A 25,666-nucleotide genomic window follows, 5' to 3' on the forward strand; every position below is an offset into this window, starting at 1 on the left:
CGGATTCGATTCCCGGCAGGGGACTGAGTGTTGTGTGTCCTTCATCATCATTGACTTGCAAGTCGCCGATGTGGCGTCACCTAAAAACGACTTGCAATACGGCAGTCGAACTCCCCCAAATGGGGCCTCCCGGCCAACAACGCCATACGATCATTTCATTTTGTCCGAGTATCACTGCAGACACACAGGCTGTGAATGCAAAAGCACCACTTACGCATGTTGTATTCTCGAATATGGAATCTACTGAGTTGCACACAAACCTTCTTAAGATTATGAAAGCCTGGAACTTCAGCAATAGGTTCGCCAATGAGTTCGTGATTCCAGGTTTCTATAGCTTGCCACTCATGTTTCCATTCAGCATCACAGTTGAATCCAGTGGAGAAAATTTGGACTACTCCATCTTCCAGTGATTCTGAAATTGAGGCATTTCCTAGGCAGTGAGAGTAAATCTTCGTGAAGAGGGATTGAGTCATTTTTAGAAACTAGATGACAAAGGTTGTAGAGAGTGGCATTTTGACAAAGGAGAGCTGGACAGATGTTTGAGAGTATTGGTAGCCAGCATGTGGCTGTGGATGTGACTGTGCCATTAATAGTTGTTGAAGCTACATTCAAATGAACATCAGCTTTCTTCATATGGGCACTGTGCAGCCGAACTGATGCAAAATAATATGCTGCAGAATATACCAAAGCAAGTGATGCTCCATGGACAACTGAACTGATTTATTTGCTCCCCGTGTACTGGCTGCCATTTGCCTTACCAGGTCCATTCATGTTTGTAACTTCTGAGCTGTGCTGGAAAGCTGTTTATGGTTTGTCAGAATTCTGTCTAATGTGATGTCACGGTATTTTGGCTTTTTGTTGTACCTAACTAAGCCAAGGGGAGTGAACCATTGGATAATCTTTGCCGATGCAAGATAACTGAGGGATGGGAAAGATTTAGAAACATTAGTTTTAAGCAGTCATGGCTTAAAATATGAACTGTCATGGCTTAAAATGTTCAGAAAGGTGTGATGAGGCTGTTTGTTAGATGTTCTTCATATTCAGAAAGATCTTCACTCTGATATGAGAGGTCACGGTCACCTGCATACTGGAATTTCCAGCAGGTCAAGTTCAAGAGGTCTGCTGCGTGGAGATTAAGTAACAACTGAGCAAAAACAGAGCCTTGAAGAAAGCCATCACTGAGTACATGCTATCTCATCTGCTCTTCTTTTCACCTTGATGTGCCTGAAACTGCCAATGCTCAACTTTCTGCTTAAGAAGTTTCCTATAGAGTTACATGGTATTGTTTTCAGACATTTTAGTATTAGACTCTCGTGCCACACCATGTCATAAGTTGCTGGAAGATCAATGAACCCTATCCTGGTCTTGACTTTCTTCTGGTAGCCAGTTTCTATGTGACAAGAGAAGGTGACCATTTGCTGACAAGCAGCTTCTACGAGGTCTTACTCCAACTTGTTCAGGTGGTACCACAAAATTAACTTGGTCGTGTATTCCAGCTAAGATCTTTCTTTCCAAGAGTTCGTAAGCACAGCTAAATTAAGATAGTGGACAAAATGTTCTGTAGCTTTTCCTTCATTCTCTGTTTTGTTTTTAATAGCAGTAACTTCAGCTGTCTTAAATTTTATTGGTAATGTTCCCGTGAGAAGAATTCCATTAAGAAGGCAAACTAGTCATTCTCACATTGTATCAGCACTGTGCACCAAAAATTTAGGATAGAGCATATTCAAATAACACTAATGCACAAGCATATCTGTTACCCTCCACAAGTCCAAACTGAAAATAAGTGACTAAAACTGAGTGAGCTCATACATACACTGATGTGTGCATTACTGTGATTGTTCAGTTTCTCTCAGCGTACTTTATGCTGAAATAGTTCAGAGGTGGACTGCCAGATGTCAGTGTCCAATGGACACAATATTTTGGCCAAACAAATGTGTTGCCACCCAGGGGTGCACTGATGAACTGATTGATTGGGAACCAGCACAGCAATTTTATCTCTCTCCCTCCCCCCCCCCCCCCTCCCCTTTCTGATCAGTCACTACATCGGCTATCCACGAAAAGCTTTTATCTCCTTCCATTCCCCCCCCCCCCCCCTCTCTCTGATCGACCACTCCATCAGCCATTGACACCCATCCCCACTGCTCCTGCCAACCCAGTGTCCCATCCTATGTATGTGCCCAGGTGAGTGTGCTGGTGGCACCTCTGCTGTCCCTCTGTCTGCCCCCCCCAACCCCCCCCCCCCCCCCCGAGTCAGTTCGTTGTCTAGTATCTCATTCCTCTTCTTCATCATTCTAATAGCGGGGTCCCACGCATTGCTAAGTACATACCCAATATCATGATTTATCAGTGGTTCCCTCACTTGAATCTCAATAGATTCCTTTATGACACAGTCATAATTTGGATGTCTGTGTCAGAACCTTAGTGTGGTTCTAGTCCATTCCATGCAGTTCTATCAAGCAATGTTCTGCAACTGCTGACTTGTTAGGCTGCTGTAATCTGGTATGGCTTTGGTGTTCTCAGCAACAATCTTTGACAGTACGCACCATCTGACTTATGTAAGCCTTTCCACATTGACTGGGTATCTGAGAGACCCAGGATTTCCTGTAGTCCAAGGTCATGTTTCACACCACCAAGTAGTGCCTGTGTTTTGGCTGGTGGGTGGAAGACCATCTTCTCCTGGTGTTTCCAAAGAATTTGTCTTATCTTGACAGATAATGCACCACAGAAAGGACACACTATATATGAACTACATAAAAATTCTGGATATAGATTGTAGTCAAAATAATATCATGTGTTGTTAACAAAGTAAACTCTGTGTAGCAGAAGTGAAATCTATTTTCTTAGCTCATATATGACTAATGCTGGCATGCAATAGCATGCATTATGCACAGTGGTCATTCATCCACAAAGTAAAAATATAAATTAATACTATTAGTAGAAAAGAGAAAATACTGCAACAAGCAGTTATTAAATATGTTATATTAAAGTTGCATGGAGAGCTGCATCAAACCAGTCTCAGGACTGAAGACCACAACAACAACGTATTAAAGTTTGCCCTTGGAGTATTATAACCTCGTTTTCAATGCAAACAATTCATTTGGATTTGTACAAGTTGTGTATAAACACCAAGTCAGAGTGATATCCCACTGACAATCATACAAAAGAGTATAATAAGGCGAAAAACTGATGCCCATTTAAAAAATTCTTAAAATTCATTATGTTGGCACATACACTATCCGATCAGAAGTGAGTGGACATCTCCTAGTGAAAATTAATATGGGATGTGCCCACCCTTTGCCTTTGTGACAGCTTGAATTCTGCTGTGAAAACTTTCAGTGAGTTGTCTGAATGTCTGAGGAAGAATCGAGCTCTTTCTCCCTCGAGTGCCGATACCAGAGAAGGTAGTTGTTTGATGCAGGGGTCTGGAGCGAAAGTGGTTTCTAACTCATCACATAGGTGTTCCACTGGGTTGAGGTTGAGGCTCTGGCAGGCCATTCCATTTCAGGAATGTTATTGTGCACAAATGACTGCCTCACAGATGCTGCTCGATTGTATCACCATTAAAATGCTGATACAATCAATCATTGTGTCCAAAGTGTTCCTCTGTGTACACAGTACACAATGCAGTAAAATGTGTTCATATCTTTCCATATGTAGAGTTTTCTTAATACCAATATGGGGACCACACCCCAACCACAAAAAACACCCCTATACCATAAAATAACCCCCTCTGTACATAACTGTTGGCACTACATGTGATGGCAGCTAATATTCTCCAGGCATCTGCCTAACCCATAGCCTTCCATCAGATTGTCACAGCTTATAGTGTGTTTCATCACTCCAAATAATTTATTTCCATCCACCCACTGTACAGTAATATTGCTTCTTTATTCCACCACAAGTATCACTTAGCACTGACTACAGAAATATGAGGCTTATGGGGGAGTGGCATGAGCATTGCACCCCCTTCTTTTTAACTACCTACGGACAGTCACTGTGCTAGCTGAACCACTGGTAGCACTTTAGAACTCACAAGTGTCCCCTTCTGCTGACTTTCTGCGATGTTTTGCAGTGCCCTCCACAATACACAATAGTTGCTGACCATCAGGAGATGAGGTCTGCCTGACCTTGGTTTAGCTGAGGATGTTCCTTCACATTTCCACTTCACAGTTACAACTCTGTCAACTTGGGCAGCTTTAGGAGGACAGCAATGCCCTTGATGGATTTGTTGCTCAGGTGATATCCAATGGCTAGGCCACATTCAAAGTCACTGAGCTCTCCCTGCTGACCCACTCTATAGTTACTTCTTCTCTACTCATAACACAATACTCTCCACCTCCTTTTATAGTGCTAGGTCCATCTCTCATGACATTTAGAGGTTAATTTAGCATTAGATAGGTGTGTCCAGATGCTTTTGAACAGATAATTTACAAATAATAGGTAATGTTTAAGTCTCCCATTTACTGTCACAAAAAACCCAAGATGTTACTATTGGATTCCAATGCACGTACACCTTTTTAAGCAATCCAGTGATGACTAGCCACTAGTTATAACCAATAGTGAGAATAAACAAAATTTTATCATCCTGACAATCTTGAACTGCTCTCTAATGTTCAGCTGGCTGGCATTGTCAGTTTGGGGTGATCCTTTGGCAGGCTGACTCATTGAAATCCTGAGTCAAACCTGATGATTGAATGCTTTCCTTTTGGTGCCATGTTATACATCACCACCTTGTATATGGCAACATCTGTATGGCACCACCCAGCTGAATATCCAAGAGCACTTAAAGAATAAATTGAATTTCAACTGGACTTGCAACGTGATTACAATATTTATTCATTGAAGACATAAAGTCTGCAAATGAGTCCACAATCATTTTTTGGCACTTTATTTTTACAAGTCCATCTTGATCACACAGATTTCTTACATTTTATTGCTGGTTTCGGCTACTGCCATCTTCAGATGATTAAAATATTCTGATGTAAATCATCGTCAAGTTAAACATGTGAGAACATGGTATGTACCATGTACTCGCATATTTAATTTGACAATGATTTACATCAGAATATTTTACATCAGAATATTTTAATCATCTGAAGATGGCAGTAGCCATCGTCAAGTTAAACATGTGAGTACATGGTATGTACCATGTACTCGCATATTTAACTTGACAATGATTTACATCAGAATATTTTAATCATCTGAAGATGGCAGTAGCCGAAACCAGTAATAAAATGTAAGAAATCTGTGTGATCAAGATGGACTTGCAAAAATAAAGTGATTACAATATACTCCTTCAGTTGTGGAATGCCCTTAAGCCTCACCACAATAATAATCAATAATCAAAAATCAAACTGAAGTTAAAATTTCTTACTTGTTTGAACACAGGTGTTTGAAAATATACAGTACCTGAGCTATAACATCATGCTGTTGGGGCATTTGGACACAAGCACAAACACCTGTTATGTTCACTGTATGTTCATCGAAGTTGGAGGTTTCATTTTGGAAGGTGTCTGATCAGTTTGGTTTCAGTTTCCACAACTTTTTAGTGGCAGTTTATTGTACTACTATGACAGCATTAAGTTGACCATTTGGCAAGGACAACTGCTGCAACCATGTTGTATACCTCATTGTTGATGTGTGTCCCACCCAACTGAAGGCACACCATTCTGTACTGCTCCTCGTCTTTCTACCCCTTCCCATGCAACCCCCACCCTTTCCATATTCCTCTTCTACTTCCCTCTCCTCAGTCTCAGCAACTGTACGCACATAGCAGACACTACTGAAACTGTGTGCAAGAGCACAAGCCTGCAACTTTGTATTTTTTGGGCAGTTCTCTTACTGACTGAGCTAGCAAGACAAAAATCATAACATGATGTCACTGCTTCAGTTTTGCTGGTACCTATTGCTTCACTGTTTGTGGCTTCATCATTTATCTATTGTATCTTTACTTTCTGGAGTGATAGTCCAGCAGAGTAAACAGAAGACCTTCTGTGAATTTAGGAACTGGGAGAGAGAGATCAGCAGGTTTGAAGCTGTGAGGGCAGGTCATGTATTGTGCCCTGATAACTCAGTAGAAGCATTGCCTGTGAAAGACAGGTACTGGGTTCAAGTCTTGGTCTGTAAATCAATTTTAATTTATCAGCAAGGCCCCTCCCCCCCCCCCCCCCCTCACACACACACACACACACACACACACACACACAGTGCATTTTAATGCCATCCCAGTACATCAGACGATTTAACATACAGCATATTATAACTATTGTTACAGTTTTAAATATAATTTCATTCTACCACTTCGTAATTCCATAATTCATTATTCTGCTTTGTTTCTTTTTCAATAAGTGCTTTGTATACCATGGGGTATTTTTTGACAAGTCACTAGCATTTGTGTGTCAAAATTTAAAGAGAGAATTTATGTACTATTTATACCTAAGAGACTTAGATATACTGCACTATTTTCAATTGTGCAATAAAGAATGCAAATGCATTAGGTTTCACTTACCACAGCCATAAGACTTCAGACAGAACAGTCCCAATGAGACCATTTATCAAAAGAAATGTCCACTGTGGTTTAGATGGCCACTCAAACAATTCCCAATGGCAGTAGTGGAACAGGAAGAAAAGTGGCCACAAGAAGAGGAGATTGAACAGCCCCACGAAACCTAGAGAGTGACAGCATTATGTCAAGAATCAATATGAATTTATGAAAATGAAATAATTTGATTGGTAGCATGAGATACATATAACAGTGAATCTCTCTTAAGGTGCACTGGATATACGAACTCTTGGAAATAAAATCACATACTCATATACGAACCTATGCTTTTCATCATTTTACACATTATCGTTCATTTCTTGAATTGCTATTAGTGAATGCACATCCTTTATAACAACTTATACGTTAGTGGACATCTTATCTGACACAGCTACTTTTACAAGTCTCCAAAGAGCAGTCAGCACATTATGATTAAAATAGAATTTCCCCATCAGTATGTTTACAGTCAAATGCAACATACTCCTTGAATGATACTGAACTAGCATGTAACAATAATCTACAGTCTGATTACACCACAACAAGCACAATACATGCAATTTATAGTGCCAAGAACACACAAAATAGATAGTACCAGTGTGATTAATGAATACACACAGTACAGTTTAATGTCTGACCTAATAATACTGTTCAGTTTATTGATATTTTCAATTAATAAATCACAAAACATTTCTGTTTTTCTTTGAAATGTGCTTTATAGCTACTACTGGACACCATCCCTATTCATGGTTACAAAGTAGCGTAATAAAGGATACAATGTTTAATTCAACTATCAAAATGATGTTGCACAGATTATCCGAAAATATGAACAAACACCACATCAATGATTTAACTTCAGCCTGAGTTATGAGAGCAGAAAACAGAATACGTATTTGTCAAAATTATGATTTGCCAAATAATTAATTAGGGCTGCACGAACAACTATAGGGTCAACAGTGAAACTAAATTTAAACAATTAATACCTGCAGCTTTTGAATGCTGGCTTCTAGCACCTGCCCCATAAATATACTTTTTAAAACCACCGTGCAGGTGAACACTAACCGAGACCCCTGGTCCACGATACAAAAGGAGAAGGCATGGAGTAACAATGGAAAGGAACAGTTCAGGTTCAACATGCTAACAAGGAGGTCCTCAACGATTGAATTGACTTTTTGAAACTATCTATAACTGAAAAAAATTTTTTTTTTTTTTTTTTCGAATTTCACATACGCTCTACAGCTTTAAAAAGAGCTCTTGTACAGACTGGTTGCATAGAGTAATGGTTGTAGTATAAGCTTCACATGTGGATTCAAGTCTTGCCAGGTGCTTTGAAATTTTTTATTTTTAAATCTTTATCGAAATGACTTTGATCAATGTTTTTAGACACTTTAATTACTGTATAAATTTTCTCAACTGCTCTAATTTTTTTCTTTGCATCTTTATTCTTCCAGGACAAATATCTGTGCATGTGAATTTATTATATAATTATTTTTATTTATCTACCATAATTTTTAAACATTTGAAAATGCCAAACTACTGGTTAAAAAACAAAAGACACAATAATGTTATCTATATGTTCAATTGTGTCAAAAACGTAATTTTCATTACAAAATGTACATTGTGTTGGATGGTAATCGTCATACAAACATTTACAACATATACTTAACCCCTCTACTACCCCTACTACAACATATACTTATATTCCATGGACAAAATAACACAGATGAAAATTTAAACAAAAGAAAGGAATACAAGTAAAACATAAAACAAAATTCATCAACATTAGCAACAGAAATACTGAATAATGAATGCAGTAACATGGATGAAACTATAGGATGATGAAACAGAAGAAATTAAACGAATGCTAATGCATGGAAAAAATTCAAATCGCAAGTGGAAAAATAATTATAAACAAAAAATGAGAGCAATTGAAAAAGTTCATAGTGTTTAAAATCATGTGACAAAGGAACAGAAATAAAAAATGTTACATTTAAACAAATTAATTGAATAAAAATATGAGGGTCCACAAGGGCAAATGATACCTGGGACCTTAACCTAGAAAACCATGTATATGGTTTCAAACAGTCAATCCCACCACTGTGGCTCTCTCCTTATAAGTAATGACCAGATGAACCTAATCATTAGGTAAATCATAAGGGTTTCACCTGGAAAGAAATCACAAACTGGAGAATGCACCAACCTCAATGAAATTAGGCCTACGGAAATGAATTTAACGAATTTTGCTGTAGAAATGGACAAAGCTAAAGTGGGGAGGGGGGGGGGGGGGAGAGGAATTAGGCATGACAGTGTATCAGTAGGGAGCATGCTTCTTTGTGTGTGTGTGTGTGTGTGTGTGTGTGTGTGTGTTTGTGTGTGTGCGCGCACGTGTGCATATGTAGCAGAGCTACCATGTTTGTATGTGCCCACAATTATATGGCAAAAGCAGTCCCCCAATTTCTTGGTGTAGCAACATGGACAGCCTGACATGTTCACAATGAATTGCGTATCACTCACAACCATATAACATGTGGTAACAACAGTGGTTATAAAAATGATCATAATTAATTCTGACATATTTACTCATGTTGAGGGAGAAAATGTAGAATATACCTCTATTAACAGGGTTATAGAGCAAAATGGCTCAACCAATTATCCAACTGAATTTTTAAGCTCTTTTAGTGAGCTTGGCCTTCCATCACACAAATTGAAAAATGGTATCCCAATTGATCTGTGCAAAATTTAAGCCCACCAAAATTGTGTAATGGTGCTTCACTCCAACATAACACCAAGAAACCAGAAACCATGACAGGAAGTTGTGCAGGCAATCAAGCTTTTATATCCCAAATATCACTTATTTCTAACAGTTTGCTATTTCAGTTCAAACTTGTACAATTCCTGGGGAGCTTATGTTACGCCTTGTCCATAAAGAAAGCACAAGGTCAGATGCTGCTTATTGTGGGTGAGGACCTTCGTGTCAGTCACTTTTCATATGGACAGCTCTACATGGGTCTCTCTTGTGTTAGTGAAGCAAACAAGCTCTTTGTTCATGTTCCCAATCATACTACTTCAAAAACTGTATACAAAGGAGCTTTATACATCAAAAATAAATGACATGTATGAAGTCTTGGGCATAACTATAAATAAATACCCAGGTAATGTTGGGCTTCATAGCTAAAAACAATGCACTCTATGTGCAACAAACTTTGCTTTTTACTCGCGTTTATTCTTAATCGTAAGCCCATCAGTGAATGACCATCTAAATCTTAGCATACTGCAGCTCATATATAAATCTTAGTTTGCTGTCATATTGTTTTCATAAGGAATTCTAATTCATAAAATCACAAAGACTTTTATCATGCCTTAACAAATCATAGTTCATCATGCAGAAAGTGCTGTTAACTGTCCAAAAAGCCTGTATGTCTACTACTCCACCTAACAACAGCCTTAATTCATTGTTCAACAACTACCAATTATTTAAAATGGTGGAAATTAAGTCCTTGCACAAGTTTCACTGTTTGAATAGCACATCCAATTACTATTCAGCTCACCACCTTGCATCAAAACTGTTTAAAATAGTAACACATTGCCACAAACAAAACACACCAAAAAATATAGGTATATCCATCTTATCTTCATGATCAACTTTTCGCCTGAGGAAGACGAGGTACATGGCATAGAAGAATGCGCTGACCAATGCCAGTATGGCCCCTGTGGGTAGCTTTGGTTCGAGACTCAGGTCAGACAGGCTAACCACCACCTGAAACAAGAAACATATTTTATGCTACAACATGGTCAAGCAAGTATTATCTTCCATAGTGCACAACTAATTACAAATAACAAAAACTATTCAGTTGTTCCATCTGACAGATAGCTCAGACCAGAACAGAAACCAACATATTTTCCATGTAGCAGCCTGCTAAAAGTTTTAAATAAATAAGCAGTTTACATCATGGTTTAGTGGAAGAGATGCCCATCTACACTGGAGCTTTACACTGTTGGTTGGCTGCCTAGTACTGATCATAAAAAGTAACAATATCATTCCATATCAAACTCCTCTTTTCCCACTGATGTTCACCATGTGTTTGTGTGTTTATTGCACTTACTTCCTCTTTTGGTCATCCCTCACAACTACATCCATTCCATCTTTTGTGACCTCCTCCTGCCTATGAAGTACAGTCAAACGTTTTTCAGTTCATACCTTCCTTTGTCCCTATACTTTGTTTCTGCCATCCACAAAACATCCAGTTCTTATCTTTCTGTCATGTTGCTGGCCTATCAGAGCTTCACCAGAGGCTTGGTTTGCCAGCAGGTTTCAGCATTACTGTAGGGCATTCACAGCTACTTCAGTGACCATGGCCCTACAACAGACAACATGCCTTTGCCTGTCTCCCACAGCTTGGATGAGGGGTTGGACTCTGGGAGAAACTTAAAATGTTCTGTGAAACAAATCTCAAAGCAGTGAAGCTGCACTCCATACCTGTCCTGAATCAAACATTACTCATGAAGAGCAAACCATTACCAACTTCATCTTATGCTGGCTCCATATATTCACAAGTGACAGAAAATGTTTAATGTAACAAAAAATAGTGATAATGCAAATGTGGCAGTGTACTACCATGACAGTATTGGCGTAAAGCCATTACGCAGCAAGTCTAGCATGGATGACAATATTTGGTGTCAAACAACACAACAAATTGTGTCCTGTGGCACACAAATCACATCAAATCCTATACTTATCTCACCAAAACAAAAGTATTGGATGCAGACAGATTGACTCATTAGTACCGTGCGGATATCAATGTTCTTCAATACACACTTAAGGTTTGCGTACACTTTCGAGCAATGTCCTCACAAATGGCTCCTAAGTCACTTGACGAAAAAACTGGTGCAATGAGCCTCATCTGAGCATTCTGTGAGCTTCCTTGCTCATGAGCACATATACACTTGTGAGCAAGCACCAGTGTCATCCCCATTAAGCTTGAGCATCAATTATGCTCATGGGTGGGGAGGGGGAGAGCCAAGAACAGATGGCTCACATTAACTGACTAATGAGCAGCACTTGCACCTGTAAACAGCACAACTGCAAGCAGTTCATGAGTTTGTCAGCTGATAATCTTAATTAGGTATGTTGATGCAAACTCGCTAGAGGGTCATGGAGATCATTCTTGAAGACTGTATTACCCAATCCTCTGCAAACTTGCAGGCATCTGTGAACAATTCTTCACTGCTTATTTCAGCAAGAACCACACATTTTCTACACTGTTCAAATTGGAATGCTGGTGGCAATTCTATTATTTACATATCTTGGTTCTCCAACTGCTGAGGCTGAAGTCTGAAAGATGTAGTGACATCATTATAGACTGAAGTGAACTGGGGCTTGTTTACCTCTACAGATCTACTGATGATATGATAAGCACTGTTTCACATGTACACAGATGCAGTCATATTCTCCTGGTCATGAGAAATTGTGTACACAACATCCCTTCTTGATTTACACCCAGAATACCACACAACCTCCACAATGTTGCTGATGTTATTCAGTGCAACCACATACAAATGTTGCCCATTTTCTTTCTATACATAATTACTGTTGTCATCAACATGCACTGCAATACATAGCTTGACACTGAGAAGCACAAGAGCCATGTTAACAATGTTGAAGTGTTTATTGCCCATAATATATATGCCAATTATGTTATCTCTAAAGGAAAACTGAAATGACAAAAACAGAAAATTATGATCTTTGTCTCCCCTCATTCTTGCAAAAGGTGAATCCTTCTTAATTTGGGTTCTGAATAACCTGCCCCTTCTTTACAACTTCCTCCAACCTATCACTCTTTCCTTCCTGAGGAAGAAGTTAACAGTTGTTAAAGCTAGATATTCTTTTTCTGCCTTTAACTCTATTGGCAATAACTAGATAAAAAAGTCTACTCACCAAGTAGCGGCAGGAGAACACACAAACAGAAAGGTTTAACTTTTACAAGCTTTCAGATCCAATGGCTCCTCCTTCTGACAGAAAAGTTGAAGGGGACGGAAGAGACGTTAAGGAAAAGGACTGGAGAGGCTTAGGGATAGGAGTGCAGTCCAGGAAAGTCACCCAAAATCCTGGGTCAGGGGAGACTTGCCACTTCTGCCAGGAGGAGGAGCCACTGCCTACAAGCTTGTAAAAGTTAAACTTTTCTGTGTGTCGCTGCTTGGTGAGTAGATTTTTTATTTTTCCATTTACATTATATTGTCAATGATTGATTATTTTCATTGTTATATTGGCAAAAACTGGAATTTTGTCTCCTGAAGAAATGTGTTGGCCAGCCATTCTGTCTCCTTGTCACTTACAATTTATGATGTTGAACAAATCTATACGAATGAAGAAGTTCTATGTCACTTAGATAATTTCACACACTTTGTTGTATTACATTACAGAAACTAAGTGCACTTACAGTAGGACGGAATTGTGGCATAAAGCACAGAAAATAATCTTGTGTAGCAGACATCTTGTATAAAATATCTATTCTATTTTTGTATGTGTCACCCAGATCTCTAAATATCAACACAACTATTATGCCAACATACTCTCAATAATCCTATTTGTTTTGATGGGAACTGTATGCCAATCGCCATTTGTTGTGCTTTTTTGTTATTCCAAAATGTAATATTTCTTGTTTATGAATCACAATTCCATTCCTGTGGACAGAGAGACTGATTCTCTTGCTAGATGACTCTTACTACACTTTTTTTGGAATTTTGGAATTTTGGAATTATTAGCTGATGACCACCATCCATCATCACTATCAAGTGTTCTGCATAAATAAGTGGAATGATTCACAATTGTGTCATTATATGACTTGTGACAACAACAAGGATGCATCTGTGAATTCCACCTGAGGTTTGTTAAGATGGACGACAACATTATGGAGAGGTTCGACCAACTCTTTGGACAGATGCTACAATTAAGGAAAGGCTCAACCAAATCTATGGACAGATGCTACAAGAGAAGTGTTCTGCACCATGTAGGCATTTACTTTTAAAAATCCTGAGAGTGCACTTTCAAATAAAAGCTAAACAACACATTACCCCACATATCTTGCAAAATGGCCATGTAGATAAAATCAGAGAAATTTGAGATGAACAAAGGTCCTTGACATTTGTGCTTTCCTTCTGCATTTAGTAAAGCGAACAGAAAAGAAAGGAAATGATAGTGGTACATAAAGTGAACTCTGGCACATACTATGAGATAGGATGTTGTCTGTTGGAACTATGCTTACGGACTTTGGGTTACATACATTTAGTGGTTTTTCTCGTGTTTTGATAGGACGAGTGACTAGCATTGTCTGAGATTCATCCTTTACTGCTGGTGGAATACTGGTCACTACCAAATATGATCAGCGAATCTTTGACAATGCCAGCCCCTCGTGCTGACAAAATATCACATAAGCCACTTAGTGTCTGTCAGCCAATGATACTAATCTGAGAGCCAACAGGTACCATGTCAAGAAGTGGCCATGAAGGTCTCAACAACTTTAGTATTTAAAATGTTATCTAACATGTGTCCACAATGCTGTTCGAGTTTATTCAAAGAATGTATGCTTCTGTTCTTGTGGAGACATCTTCAAATTCACGAGCATGTTGACCTTTTCACAGTGCCTCTAGTGTAATACATATAACTTCTAATTTCTATAAATAAATATTAAATCTAGTTTACAGTCTGTATGTTAATGACAGTATACTATGCACCTTATTTCCAAAACATTTTGCATTGTAATGTTCTTCACTGACTATGAGCAGTTACTCATAAACAGGAGTTGTGAATCTAACGACACATAATCGTAACTTAAGGGTGTGCAACTGCTGCCCAACATAAATCTGTCAACTTCATGTTATTACACAATAGTTAGTTGTGCTGGAGTAACATAGTGTTAGATATAAAAAGGCAGGTGCATTATTTCATTAGGGTACTCACAAGACCAGTAATGCTGATGGTAACAGCAACCAGCTTGGAAAGTGTGAAACGGTCACCAAGATTGGAAGGAAATAGAGCTGCCAATATCAGAGTGAAGAGACTCGATGTTGATGATAGGACTGCCACCATTCCAGCTTCTGTTTCAGCCAGTGACACTTGGTATGTGTAATTGGCCAAGAACCACTAAAAAAATTTATTTAACATATACACCAGCTTATTTAACATATACATCAGTTTATTTAACGTATTCATCACTTTAGAAATTAAGGTTTCCAGTTCTAGATAAACTATACTAATATTAGACTGTATTTTGTATTGGTTAAAAAAAATAGTATTTTTAGGTGTATGTATGATAAGTTCTGGCAGAATGTAAATAATTTAGGAGTGATGTTAACAAATCACCCACTAGCTGTCAGGTAAATCCTAATTTGAGTTGGAGTACACACACACACACACACACACACACACACACACACACACACACTATCTCTCTGTACATGTATTCACAAAGTCGGGATTGTGTATTCATCCAGAATGATGTAGTTATGTGTGTGTGTGTGTGTGTGTGTGTGTGTGTGTTGGTGGGTGTGTGGGTGTTTATGTGCGAGTGCAGACACATCTACTCCATCTCAAAAATGGATTCGTCTGAAAGCTAGTGTTTCTGTCTTCTTTACGTGACTGTTGACAACTCCACATCTCTACTACCTGGTAATTTGCGACCTTTGCACCTAAATTATTTACAAAATAGTATTTTCTAAGGACAAAAGAAAAAGAAAATTATTACTGAAATAGAAGAGATGAAAGCAAGAAAGTTTCCCCTCGAATGGAAACTTGAGGATGCAATGTTTTGTAACATACCTGTTTTTGACTTTGTTAAATCGGAAGACAGGCAATCTTTTACATTAAAATGTGTGGATAAAACTCCTACATCAAGATCACTAAAACTGCGTTACTGATTACTAATTTCAGCTCATTGCTGAGTCATCTTCACATTAATAAAAATGATTAATTAATTAAGGGTGTATCAGCTTCGGGCATTACACATCATCAATATGTGTTGAGCTGAATCACACTTGTTGTCATGTACACACTAAAGTAGGCCACCATGGTTACATAATTTACTACTTTAGAGACTCATCTCAAGAGATTATGCTGATGTGTAATGTCTGGTAGCTGAAACAAACTGAATTTAGTAATAATTTTTGTTGATCTGAAGACAGCTGGCCAATGAGCTGAAACTAGTAATCAATAAAGAAATTTTAGCAATCTTGACCTAAGATTTTTATCCATACATTTACAAAAGCTAACGTTATGTTTCATAAGTTTCTATTATTTCATGCCTTGTAAAATAATATTTTGGGATATATGATGCAGAAACAGAAATATTTTATACAAGAATAACTACTGTTACAATTCTGTATTTGTCTAATAACTGAATACCTTCAGGGACACTATCAAGATATGTGGAAAACCTAGAAACTTATGTCAGTTTATATGTTTGGTTTGGTTACAGGGAAAGTGAATCGAGAAATCAGAAGAATGGATTGCCACAATGTAGCTATTTTCTATATGTCAATGATCTTATCCTCCCCAAACAGGATCAAACATTTAAACAGATTGAAGACAAATAAGCTTACAGAAGCCTGGGATGTTATGTTAACACAGTTCACTGGCATATATGTACTGCAATGGGACCAAACCCTTCAAAGACTTCAGTGTGTGCCTTCAATATGGGCTGAAGATCAACATAACAAAATGTGAATGTCTTTTGATACATTGTTGTTCCATTGTAGAATCGGGACAGTATCTGCTCAAATATTTACCAAGGAAAATCGCCAAACAGCTGTACATTTTGGAAGTTATTTTGTTTAAAAAACCTGTGTCAGTGTCTTAATAATGCCATCTTCAGGTCCCAATGCGCTCAATTTACAGACAATCAGATGTGTCAGTACTTTCATGCTGGAGCCACAACAACAAATGTTTGTGTGTCACTGGTGGGCCAGCTGCTATAACGAACTTATACATTCAGGTATCTTTAAATAGGAGTTATCTACAAGAACCACTGTGAGTGTACAGCCAAAAAGGCTGCAGCACAAAGCAATATCCTGAGAAAACTGTTGTGTAGCACACAGGGTACAAACTTTCTTGTTCTCAATGTGACAGCCAACAGTTTGTGTTTGTCTGTAGCCAATCTGCCCATGTGGAGAAAGTGGGTGACATCCTTAATTACACGCAACACGTAACACATAACAACTGGTGGAACAAATATCACACCTTTTGACAAGGTGTACAAAGCAGCAGGCACTTCTGCTCTGACAGCGCAGTATGTAGCTTGTGAATAACAGTGATAAATTGAAGCAGACCCTTGATGAAAGACATGTGATTTATGGAGCAAAGGAGATGATGAGCTCAATTCAATTCAATTCAATTTTTATTATCTTATAACATGCCTTATACAATCAAAGATTGTGACATAGGTGACTTGTCAGTTTTACACTATATATAACAGTACTAAAAATAGACAATAAACTAATAATATATAATGGTGTAACATCTTCAAAGAGGTATTTTAATTACAATTATAATGCATTGTTGCCATTCATGAAATCTTCTACACTATAGTAACATTTATCTTTCAGATATTTTTCCAGGTCTCTTTTGGTACCTTTTACATTTTGGTCATCCATATCTTTCCATATTTTATTTACAAATTTCATGCCCATATAGTATGGTGTTTTTTCATATGATTTTAAATGGTGGGTAGGTAACATGTAGCTCATTCTATATCTAGTATCATATAGATGCAAGAAGAAGTTGCCCTCAAAAAGTTGTGGGATTCTTTTCGTGAAAGTGAGAGTTTCATAGATGTATATGCTTGGAATGCTCATTAGATCTAGTTTTACAAATAAAGGTTTGCAATGTTGCTTTGGTTTTGCTCCCACCATTGCTCGGATGATTCTTTTTTGTAGTCTAAAAGCTCTAAGTAAATTTGTTTTTTCAGACCCCCCCAGAAAATTATACTATACCTAATGACTGTAACAAAATATGCATTATATACAGTTTTTCTTACAGCTACATCAGTAATACTATACAAGATATTCATAATACACTCCTGGAAATTGAAATAAGAACACCGTGAATTCATTGTTCCAGGAAGGGGAAACTTTATTGACACATTCCTGGGGTCAGATACATCACATGATCACACTGACAGAACCACAGGCACATAGACACAGGCAACAGAGCATGCACAATGTCGGCACTAGTACAGTGTATATCCACCTTCCGCAGCAATGCAGGCTGCTATTCTCCCATGGAGACGATCGTAGAGATGCTGGATGTAGTCCTGTGGAACGGCTTGCCATGCCATTTCCACCTGGCGCCTCAGTTGGACCAGCGTTTGTGCTGGACGTGCAGACCGCGTGAGACGACGCTTCATCCAGTCCCAAACATGCTCAATGGGGGACAGATCCGGAGATCTTGCTGGCCAGGGTAGTTGACTTACACCTTCTAGAGCACGTTGGGTGGCACGGGATACATGCGGACGTGCATTGTCCTGTTGGAACAGCAAGTTCCCTTGCCGGTCTAGGAATGGTAGAACGATGGGTTCGATGACGGTTTGGATGTACCGTGCACTATTCAGTGTCCCCTCGACGATCACCAGTGGTGTACGGCCAGTGTAGGAGATCGCTCCCCACACCATGATGCCGGGTGTTGGCCCTGTGTGCCTCGGTCATATGCAGTCCTGATTGTGGCGCTCACCTGCACGGCGCCAAACACGCATACGACCATCATTGGCACCAAGGCAGAAGCGACTCTCATCGCTGAAGACGACACGTCTCCATTCGTCCCTCCATTCACGCCTGTCGCGACACCACTGGAGGCGGGCTGCACGATGTTGGGGCGTGAGCGGAAGACGGCCTAACGGTGTGCGGGACCGTAGCCCAGCTTCATGGAGACGGTTGCGAATGGTCCTCGCCGACACCCCAGGAGCAACAGTGTCCCTAATTTGCTGGGAAGTGGCGGTGCGGTCCCCTACGGCACTGCGTAGGATCCTACGGTCTTGGCGTGCATCCGTGCGTCGCTGCGGTCCGGTCCCAGGTCGACGGGCACGTGCACCTTCCGCCGACCACTGGCGACAACATCGATGTACTGTGGAGACCTCACGCCCCACGTGTTGAGCAATTCGGCGGTACGTCCACCCGGCCTCCCGCATGCCCACTATACGCCCTCGCTCAAAGTCCGTCAACTGCACATACGGTTCACGTCCAAGCAGTCGCGGCATGCTACCAGTGTTAAAAACTGCGATGGAGCTCCGTATGCCACGGCAAACTGGCTGACACTGACGGCGGCGGTGCACAAATGCTGCGCAGCTAGCGCCATTCGACGGCCAACACCGCGGTTCCTGGTGTGTCCGCTGTGCCATGCGTGTGATCATTGCTTGTACAGCCCTCTCGCAGTGTCAGGAGCAAGTATGGTGGGTCTGACACACCGGTGTCAATGTGTTCTTTTTTCCATTTCCAGGAGTGTATATACAAGGCTATTCAGTCGACCCAGTATGTTGTCCACATGGTGACTCCATAACAGGTTTTTATTGACTAACACGCCAAGGAATTTGACACAGTCAGCAGTCTCTAATTTTTTGTCCATATACTTTATTTCACTTATAGACTATGCAGATTGTTTTGCGGTAAAATGAACAATTTCTGTTTTTGTAAAATTTAATGTCAAGTTATTGTTTTTGACCCATGCCTCCACTTCCCCAAGTGTTTGTTCAATAAGACGAATTTGGTCTACCTCATTTTTACAACAGACTACAGCTGTTGAGTCATCTGCATAGAGGATAGTATCAGACTGGACCTGACATGGCATATCATTAATATAATATTGAACCTTGTGGAACACCTAATTGAGTGTTTTTCCAGCCAGAGAGAAATTTCTTGCCATTGATGTTAATAAGTACCCTTTGTTTTCTGTTTGCCAAGTATGATGACATCCAGCTAAGAGATTTGCCTTGAAAACCATAGCGTGCCAATTTTTGGAGAAGCAGGTCATGATTTACTGTGTCGAAGGCTTTGGACAGGTCACAAAAGATGCCTGACACACACATTCTATCATCAAGACATCTGCTGACTTTTGTGACTAATTCATTTATTGCATGGATTGTGCTGTGGCCTTTTCTGAAACCATATTGATTGCCTAAGATAATGCTGTTTGATGAATTGTGATTTTCGATCTGATCACATGCAGCTCTTTCAAATATTTTTGAGAAAATTGATAACAGTGAGATTGGCCTATAGTTGTCCAATTCATCTTGTTTGCCTTTTTTTATGTATGGACTGAACTTCTGCATATTTTAATTGATCTGGGAAACATCCCTCATCAAAAGATTGGTTGATTATGAAAGAGAGTGGATATGCAATACTGTGACGGACTATTTTTATTATTTCAGTGGGGACCTCGTCCCACCCTGCAGATTTTGAATTTTTTAGGGACATTATGCATTTGATGACATCTGAGATGGAAACATGAGAAAACTTAAAACATGGGCAATTGCTATCTGTCATATTGGGCTTTTTTTTGGTGGTGAACAGTCACCAAATTTGTTACAGTTTATGAAAAAGTCATTGAATGATTCACAAATGGCACTGGGTTCTGTAACAGCTCTACCATATATCACTATTTTAGAAGGGCATTTTCTCTCTGCCTCACTGCCAACTTCGCTTCTTATAACAGACCAAATAGCTTTTGATTTGTTTTTTGCATTTGAAATGAAGTTGTTATTTGTAGTACGTTTTGCTAGTTTAACTATTTTGTCAAATGTTTTTTTGTATGTGCTTACATACTTAAGAAATTGAGAGCTAACAAGAATTAAACTTCCATGGAAAACTTCGAGAATGCTCAATCAGCTAACAGTCAGTGTGGCAGTAGTGAAGACCTGCCAAACAAGATGAGTCCTCAGGCATGAGGATGACAGCCTCAGTGGCTGCTGTCATACTTCGGAGAGCCCTGCTTGCCCATTCCAGTGTACTCTTTAAGCTCTGTGGGAAGCATGTACTAGAGGTATAGCTCAATATTAGGTCAAAAAAACAGTAAAAGTTGATTTCTGGGCACAAAGCAGCAAGGAAAAAAGGAAGCAATCCATCCCGTATATTTGCTGTGGTGTTCACAGAAAGCAACAGAAATGTCCAGCAGAAGTGCAAAGCAGCCTTGTGCAATCCTCCCTCTCAAAACAGGGCAGTATTGTACTACAATTTACTATGTAGTGAATCACGTGTTGTACATTTATTTTATATGATGAAACTTTTACAGGTAGGGCTTTCCAAAAGTGAATAAAAATGTTGTCCTGTACACTACTGTATTGTACTTTACTCAAACAAATTGAAGACTTCACCTGCAGAGTGATGTTCTACGGATGAACATATATAAATTACAGAGTGTACTACAATCACTGTCAATTACTGTGGACCAGAAAGGTGTTCATTATTCAGGAATACATATTTTCAATAACTTGTCAGCAGTTACAAATGCTTTAGCTACTAATAAAATTCAGTTTAAGAGGATCCTAAACTATTTATTTGTGGTCAATACCTTCTACTCTACTGGCAAATTTCTTAGAAGAGCCAGTTAATATATACAATAATATCAAATATGAATGTTACATAAAATCTAACTTTTTCACATCTTCACTGCAATAATCTGATCAACATAAATAAATATCTTAACTGATTTTCTGTTTGGTGATGCTTGGCCACAATAGCCTACAAATTACTGTCTGCAGTCCAGTGTATTGTAGACGGTGGATCAAAAAATAAAGCTTCCTATGTCATACAAAATTTAATAATGAACATCTAACAGCAGAATTAGTACAGATCATAACCTGAACAGTCCTCTACTCGATAATACTGTTCAAGATATCCACTATACTCTTGTACACATTTGCGCCATCATTTAACCCAGTTTGGAAAATTTCACAGTTTTGCTTCTTGATCCACAATTTTAAAGCTATTTTAGTGTCATCCATGGAGAAAGTGTGTGAGGCCACTGTAAAGGACATCAACAATCAAGGACATACTCATGAAGCAATTCAAGGAGACTGAAGAGATCACAATCAACATCTTTAAAATCATTCTGAGAAAAATTAGTCAAGAAGCAAAATCCTGAATTTTTTCAAACTGGTTTTGATGCCTGGGTTTAACAATTGCACAAATGTGTATAAATGCAAGGTGATTATGTTGAACAGTAGTACTGTGTGGAAGACCATTCACTCTATGATCTGCACAAATTCCACTGTTATATGTTTATTATTAAATTTTTTATGGCACAAGAGGCATGACCTTTTGATCCATCACTGTACATTTACAAGTTCTGAGAAAAGTTTGTTATTCCCTATTAAATAAAAATGTGCTTAAGATTTTTTGACTTGTTCCACATCAACTAAGACCGACCTAAGATCTGTGGAAGATACATTAGCATATTTCTCTTCTTGTAACAATGAATATGTTTTCTTGTTTTATGACACATTCTACATTGTTGAGGACCTTCTCGTCGCTATGGATCTATGGAACAAAAACCACATCCAGTTGAATCTTAAGTAACGAGTCCTATTTTAAATGGAATAAAACATTCGTAAATCATGTGAATAACCCTTCTTTTGGTCACTGGAGGGCAGCACTGGAAGATTGGTATTGTGAATAGGAGATTCAAGAGAGAAGAAAAAGCAGGTTGTTGGTTCAAAGTTAAAAGACATGCACGAGAGGTATCTAGGGCATGATTTGAAGTGTTTTTGAATCATTATTTGGTTTTGCGTGTGTTTATGTTTTTGAAGGAAGTAGTTTAACTTTTGAATGTTAAATACTGCCATCATATTTATAGACATTAATCACTAACAAAATCAAATAAATGAAAATCACTGTTGGCAATCAGACAGATTTTTCTTGTGTGTGATAAAATTTCCTTCACATTACTGATGACATAGAACTAATAATTACCAATTTTGAAAGCTCATGACCAGTCGTTTATTATGCATACTATTTCCATTACTTTTCCAAAAGAACCAGTAACTGAAGAAAATAGAAACATACACAGGCAGGAGAGGTTTTTGAGTAGTTTGTGATGTGTGTTGGTTATTGGTTATATTTGTATCAAGGGTAATTTTCAGCAAATTTTTAACAAAAGTTTCACTGAATGAAGAGTATTTTGTCATATTTTCCTGTGTCTACATTAAAATTTGAAAGTGAGAATATTTGTTACTTCTGGACAACAAAAACTGGTTTCTGAGTTGGAGTATCATATAAATCAATTGAATTCTTTTTACGGGTCAACAGAAACCTCCGATCTTACTCGTCTGCTTTGACCCGTGACGTAAGCGTGTTATGGTGTGTGACGTCATTACGGCGCGGAGTTTAGTCTTGTTTTTGTTTGTGGTGCTCTCTGGTGGTGTGTTCATGGTTTTCGATTGTTTTAATTTAATGCTCATTGCTGTATGTCGGGTGAGTTTGTTATTGAGTGTATTTGGTTGTGGTTTTTTGTTTAGGAATGGATATGAAAGACCGCCTTAATAGTGTTCGGTTGAGGGCGATGATGGGCGAGACAGCGTTAGAACTTATCAAGTTCTTACAACTATTCGGTTTAATCGCCGAAGTTGTTAAGTGTTCTCTTTGCCTTGAGGGGATGAAATTGGTTAAAGTTCCGGCCTCTCGGACCAGCGACAGATACATGTGGTGTTGCCGGAAAGATGGCGTATGGCGTTCTATAAGGCGTGGTACCTGGTTCGAGAAGTCTAGATTGGGCATGCGTGAGATTGTGCTTATTACATATTATTTTTGTTATAGATGCCCACAGAGTTTTTGCGCGTTTGAGACTGGTGTGAGTGAGAGGACTGTTTTAGACTGGTATTCCTTTTGTCGTGAAGTGTGTTCGGAATTTATTAAGTACAGGGGTAAGTTGGGTGGGCATGGGGTGCTTGCGGAGGTGGACGAGTCGCAGTTTGGTAAAAGGAAGTATGGGAGGGGGAAGTCTGTGGCTGGTCTTTGGGTGTGGGGGGCTGTTGTTCACGGGGGTGGGGGTACTGAATGTGTTTTTAGGGTTGTGGAGGGGAGGTCGAAGGCTGAATTAGTGGGGTTAATTGAGGAGTATGTAGAGCCCGGGTCCACAATAGTTTCTGATGCTTTTTCTTCTTATAGGGGGTTGGGTGAGAGGGGATTTAATCATTTAGTAGTGAACCACAGTCTAGAATTTAAGAATTATGATACTGGGGCTTGCACTAACACAATTGAGGGGATGTGGGGGGCGGTTAAGTCAGTTCTTGGGAGGAGGAAGAGGCGCTCTTCCAACCTTCAGTCTCATTTAGATGAGTACTGTTGGCGGAAGAGTGTCCCAGAGGCCTATTGCCTTTTTCGGGTTTTGTTAAGGGCTGTGGGTAAAATGTATAGGCCGAAAGTGGTTAGTTAGGGTGCATTTGTGTGTGATTGTGGTGGCCAATCTAGTTTGTGGGGCTGGAACTTTTTTGAGGTAAGTTCCGTTTTTTTTTGTTTTTGATGTGTGTTTTGTGTCAACAGAAACATCCGATCTCACGCGTCGGCTTTGACCCGTGACGTTAGGGACCTACACATTGATCTGTAGCGTAGCCCTGAATACGAGGTTAGGTTGGGAGGTTTTTTTTGGCGGGGGGGGGGGGGGGGGGGGGGGGGGGGGGGGGGCGGGGGGTCAGGGGGGGCGCAGCCCCCCCCTGCCTGGCCTCGAGTACCACTTGTTTATTATTATCTTTGTTCGATCGTAATTTATGTGATTGGGAGCTGTTGTAGATGTATGTAGGTGTAAGGGAAGTGTTGGTTTTTTAGGTTGGTGTTGGGGGATGTGATCGGTAGGTTCTGTTGAGCTATATAGGTCAACGGAAGTGTTCGATCGTAATTTATGTGATTGGGAGCTGTTGTAGATGTATGTAGGTGTAAGGGAAGTGTTCGTTTTTTTTTTTTTTTTTTGTATTGGAGGATGTGATCGGTAGGTTCTGTTGAGCTACATAGGTCAAGGGAAGTGTCCGATTCTGGATAGGAATGTGTTTTTGGTATTTGGTCAGTTTTGTGATGTTGATTTATTTCGTTGTTTTGCGTGGTTTTGTACGGCGGTCGGTGGCTACATTTGTGTATATTTAGTTTGTCCCCACCCAAAAACCCCCAATTTCCCACGCTTGTCCCGTTAGAGTCATTAGCCTTTTTGTGAAACTTGTGTATTTCAGTGTTTATAATACGTATGCGATGTTTTTATATCCGCCATATTGGATAATACGTATGCGATGTTTTTATATCCGCCATATTGGAATTGTCGTTTATAGTCGTTTCCGCTACATTTGTGACGTCATGGGTCAAAGCCGACGGGTAAGATCGGACACTTCTGTATTTCCCTTTTTACCACCATTGACAGTGCACCATGTATTCCATTACAAGTTGAACAGCGTAAAATGGAGACAGAACATAGATTTAGGAGAGAGCATATACAATGATCACCATGTGTACACTTAGAGGTATCTCTTATTCTATTTATTTTAAAATGAGGAAGCTATTTTTTTTTTTAATATTTTTGTTGGCTGTTTCCTCTTCAGTTTTATCGGATAAAGCATCTAAACATAATAAAGTACTCATTGAGCAAATTCATGTTGTGTAAAATGAAATGTACTTTGAAATAACACTTTTCAAACCACCAATCGCAATATTTTCCCACGACCTGTTAGAATTCATTTCAGCAGTTGTCATAGGGGGGCCAGAAAATGGTGTTACTGTGTGTGTGTGTGTGTGTGTGTGTGTGTGTGTGTGTGTGTGTGTGTGTGTGTGTGTGTGTGTGTGTGTGCGCGCAGCTACAACGATGTGGGTAGCCCATTATGTTCGTACATTAAGAGATCTTACATTACATCATAAATGAAACAGGACATCAGAGGATACTACAAGAGCATCGGAATTTTGTAAACCAAAAATGCATGATTCAGTTTAAAAGGCACATTTGTATGTCCAGATTCACAAAGAAATAGGCCCCAACCTGACATTAAACTTTTCAGTGTGGGTTTTCGGGATGAAAATTTTCTTGGAGTATCAGTTCTGTTAGTATCTCTGCATCAAACCAGTCTCAGGACTGAAGACAACAACAACAACAACAATGCCATATGTCCCAGAAGATAA

At 39.3% G+C, this 25,666-nt stretch overlaps 1 protein-coding gene across 2 annotated transcripts in view; it reads right to left on the reverse strand.

Annotated features, from left to right (window-relative positions):
• The window catches only part of LOC126483929 (solute carrier family 35 member F5), a 176,687-nt gene that overhangs the window by 38,243 nt on the left and 112,778 nt on the right, over nt 1-25,666 (reverse strand). For both annotated transcript variants that reach the window (XM_050107206.1, XM_050107205.1), the window contains 3 exons: nt 14,496-14,678; nt 10,142-10,295; nt 6,509-6,668 (listed from right to left, as the gene is read on the reverse strand). In XM_050107206.1, the coding sequence (XP_049963163.1) occupies nt 6,509-6,668; nt 10,142-10,295; nt 14,496-14,678 (497 nt within the window). The remainder of the gene's footprint in view (nt 1-6,508; nt 6,669-10,141; nt 10,296-14,495; nt 14,679-25,666) is intronic.

Source organism: Schistocerca serialis, chromosome 6, assembly GCF_023864345.2.
Source record: "Schistocerca serialis cubense isolate TAMUIC-IGC-003099 chromosome 6, iqSchSeri2.2, whole genome shotgun sequence".
Lineage (NCBI taxonomy): Eukaryota > Metazoa > Arthropoda > Insecta > Orthoptera > Acrididae > Schistocerca > Schistocerca serialis.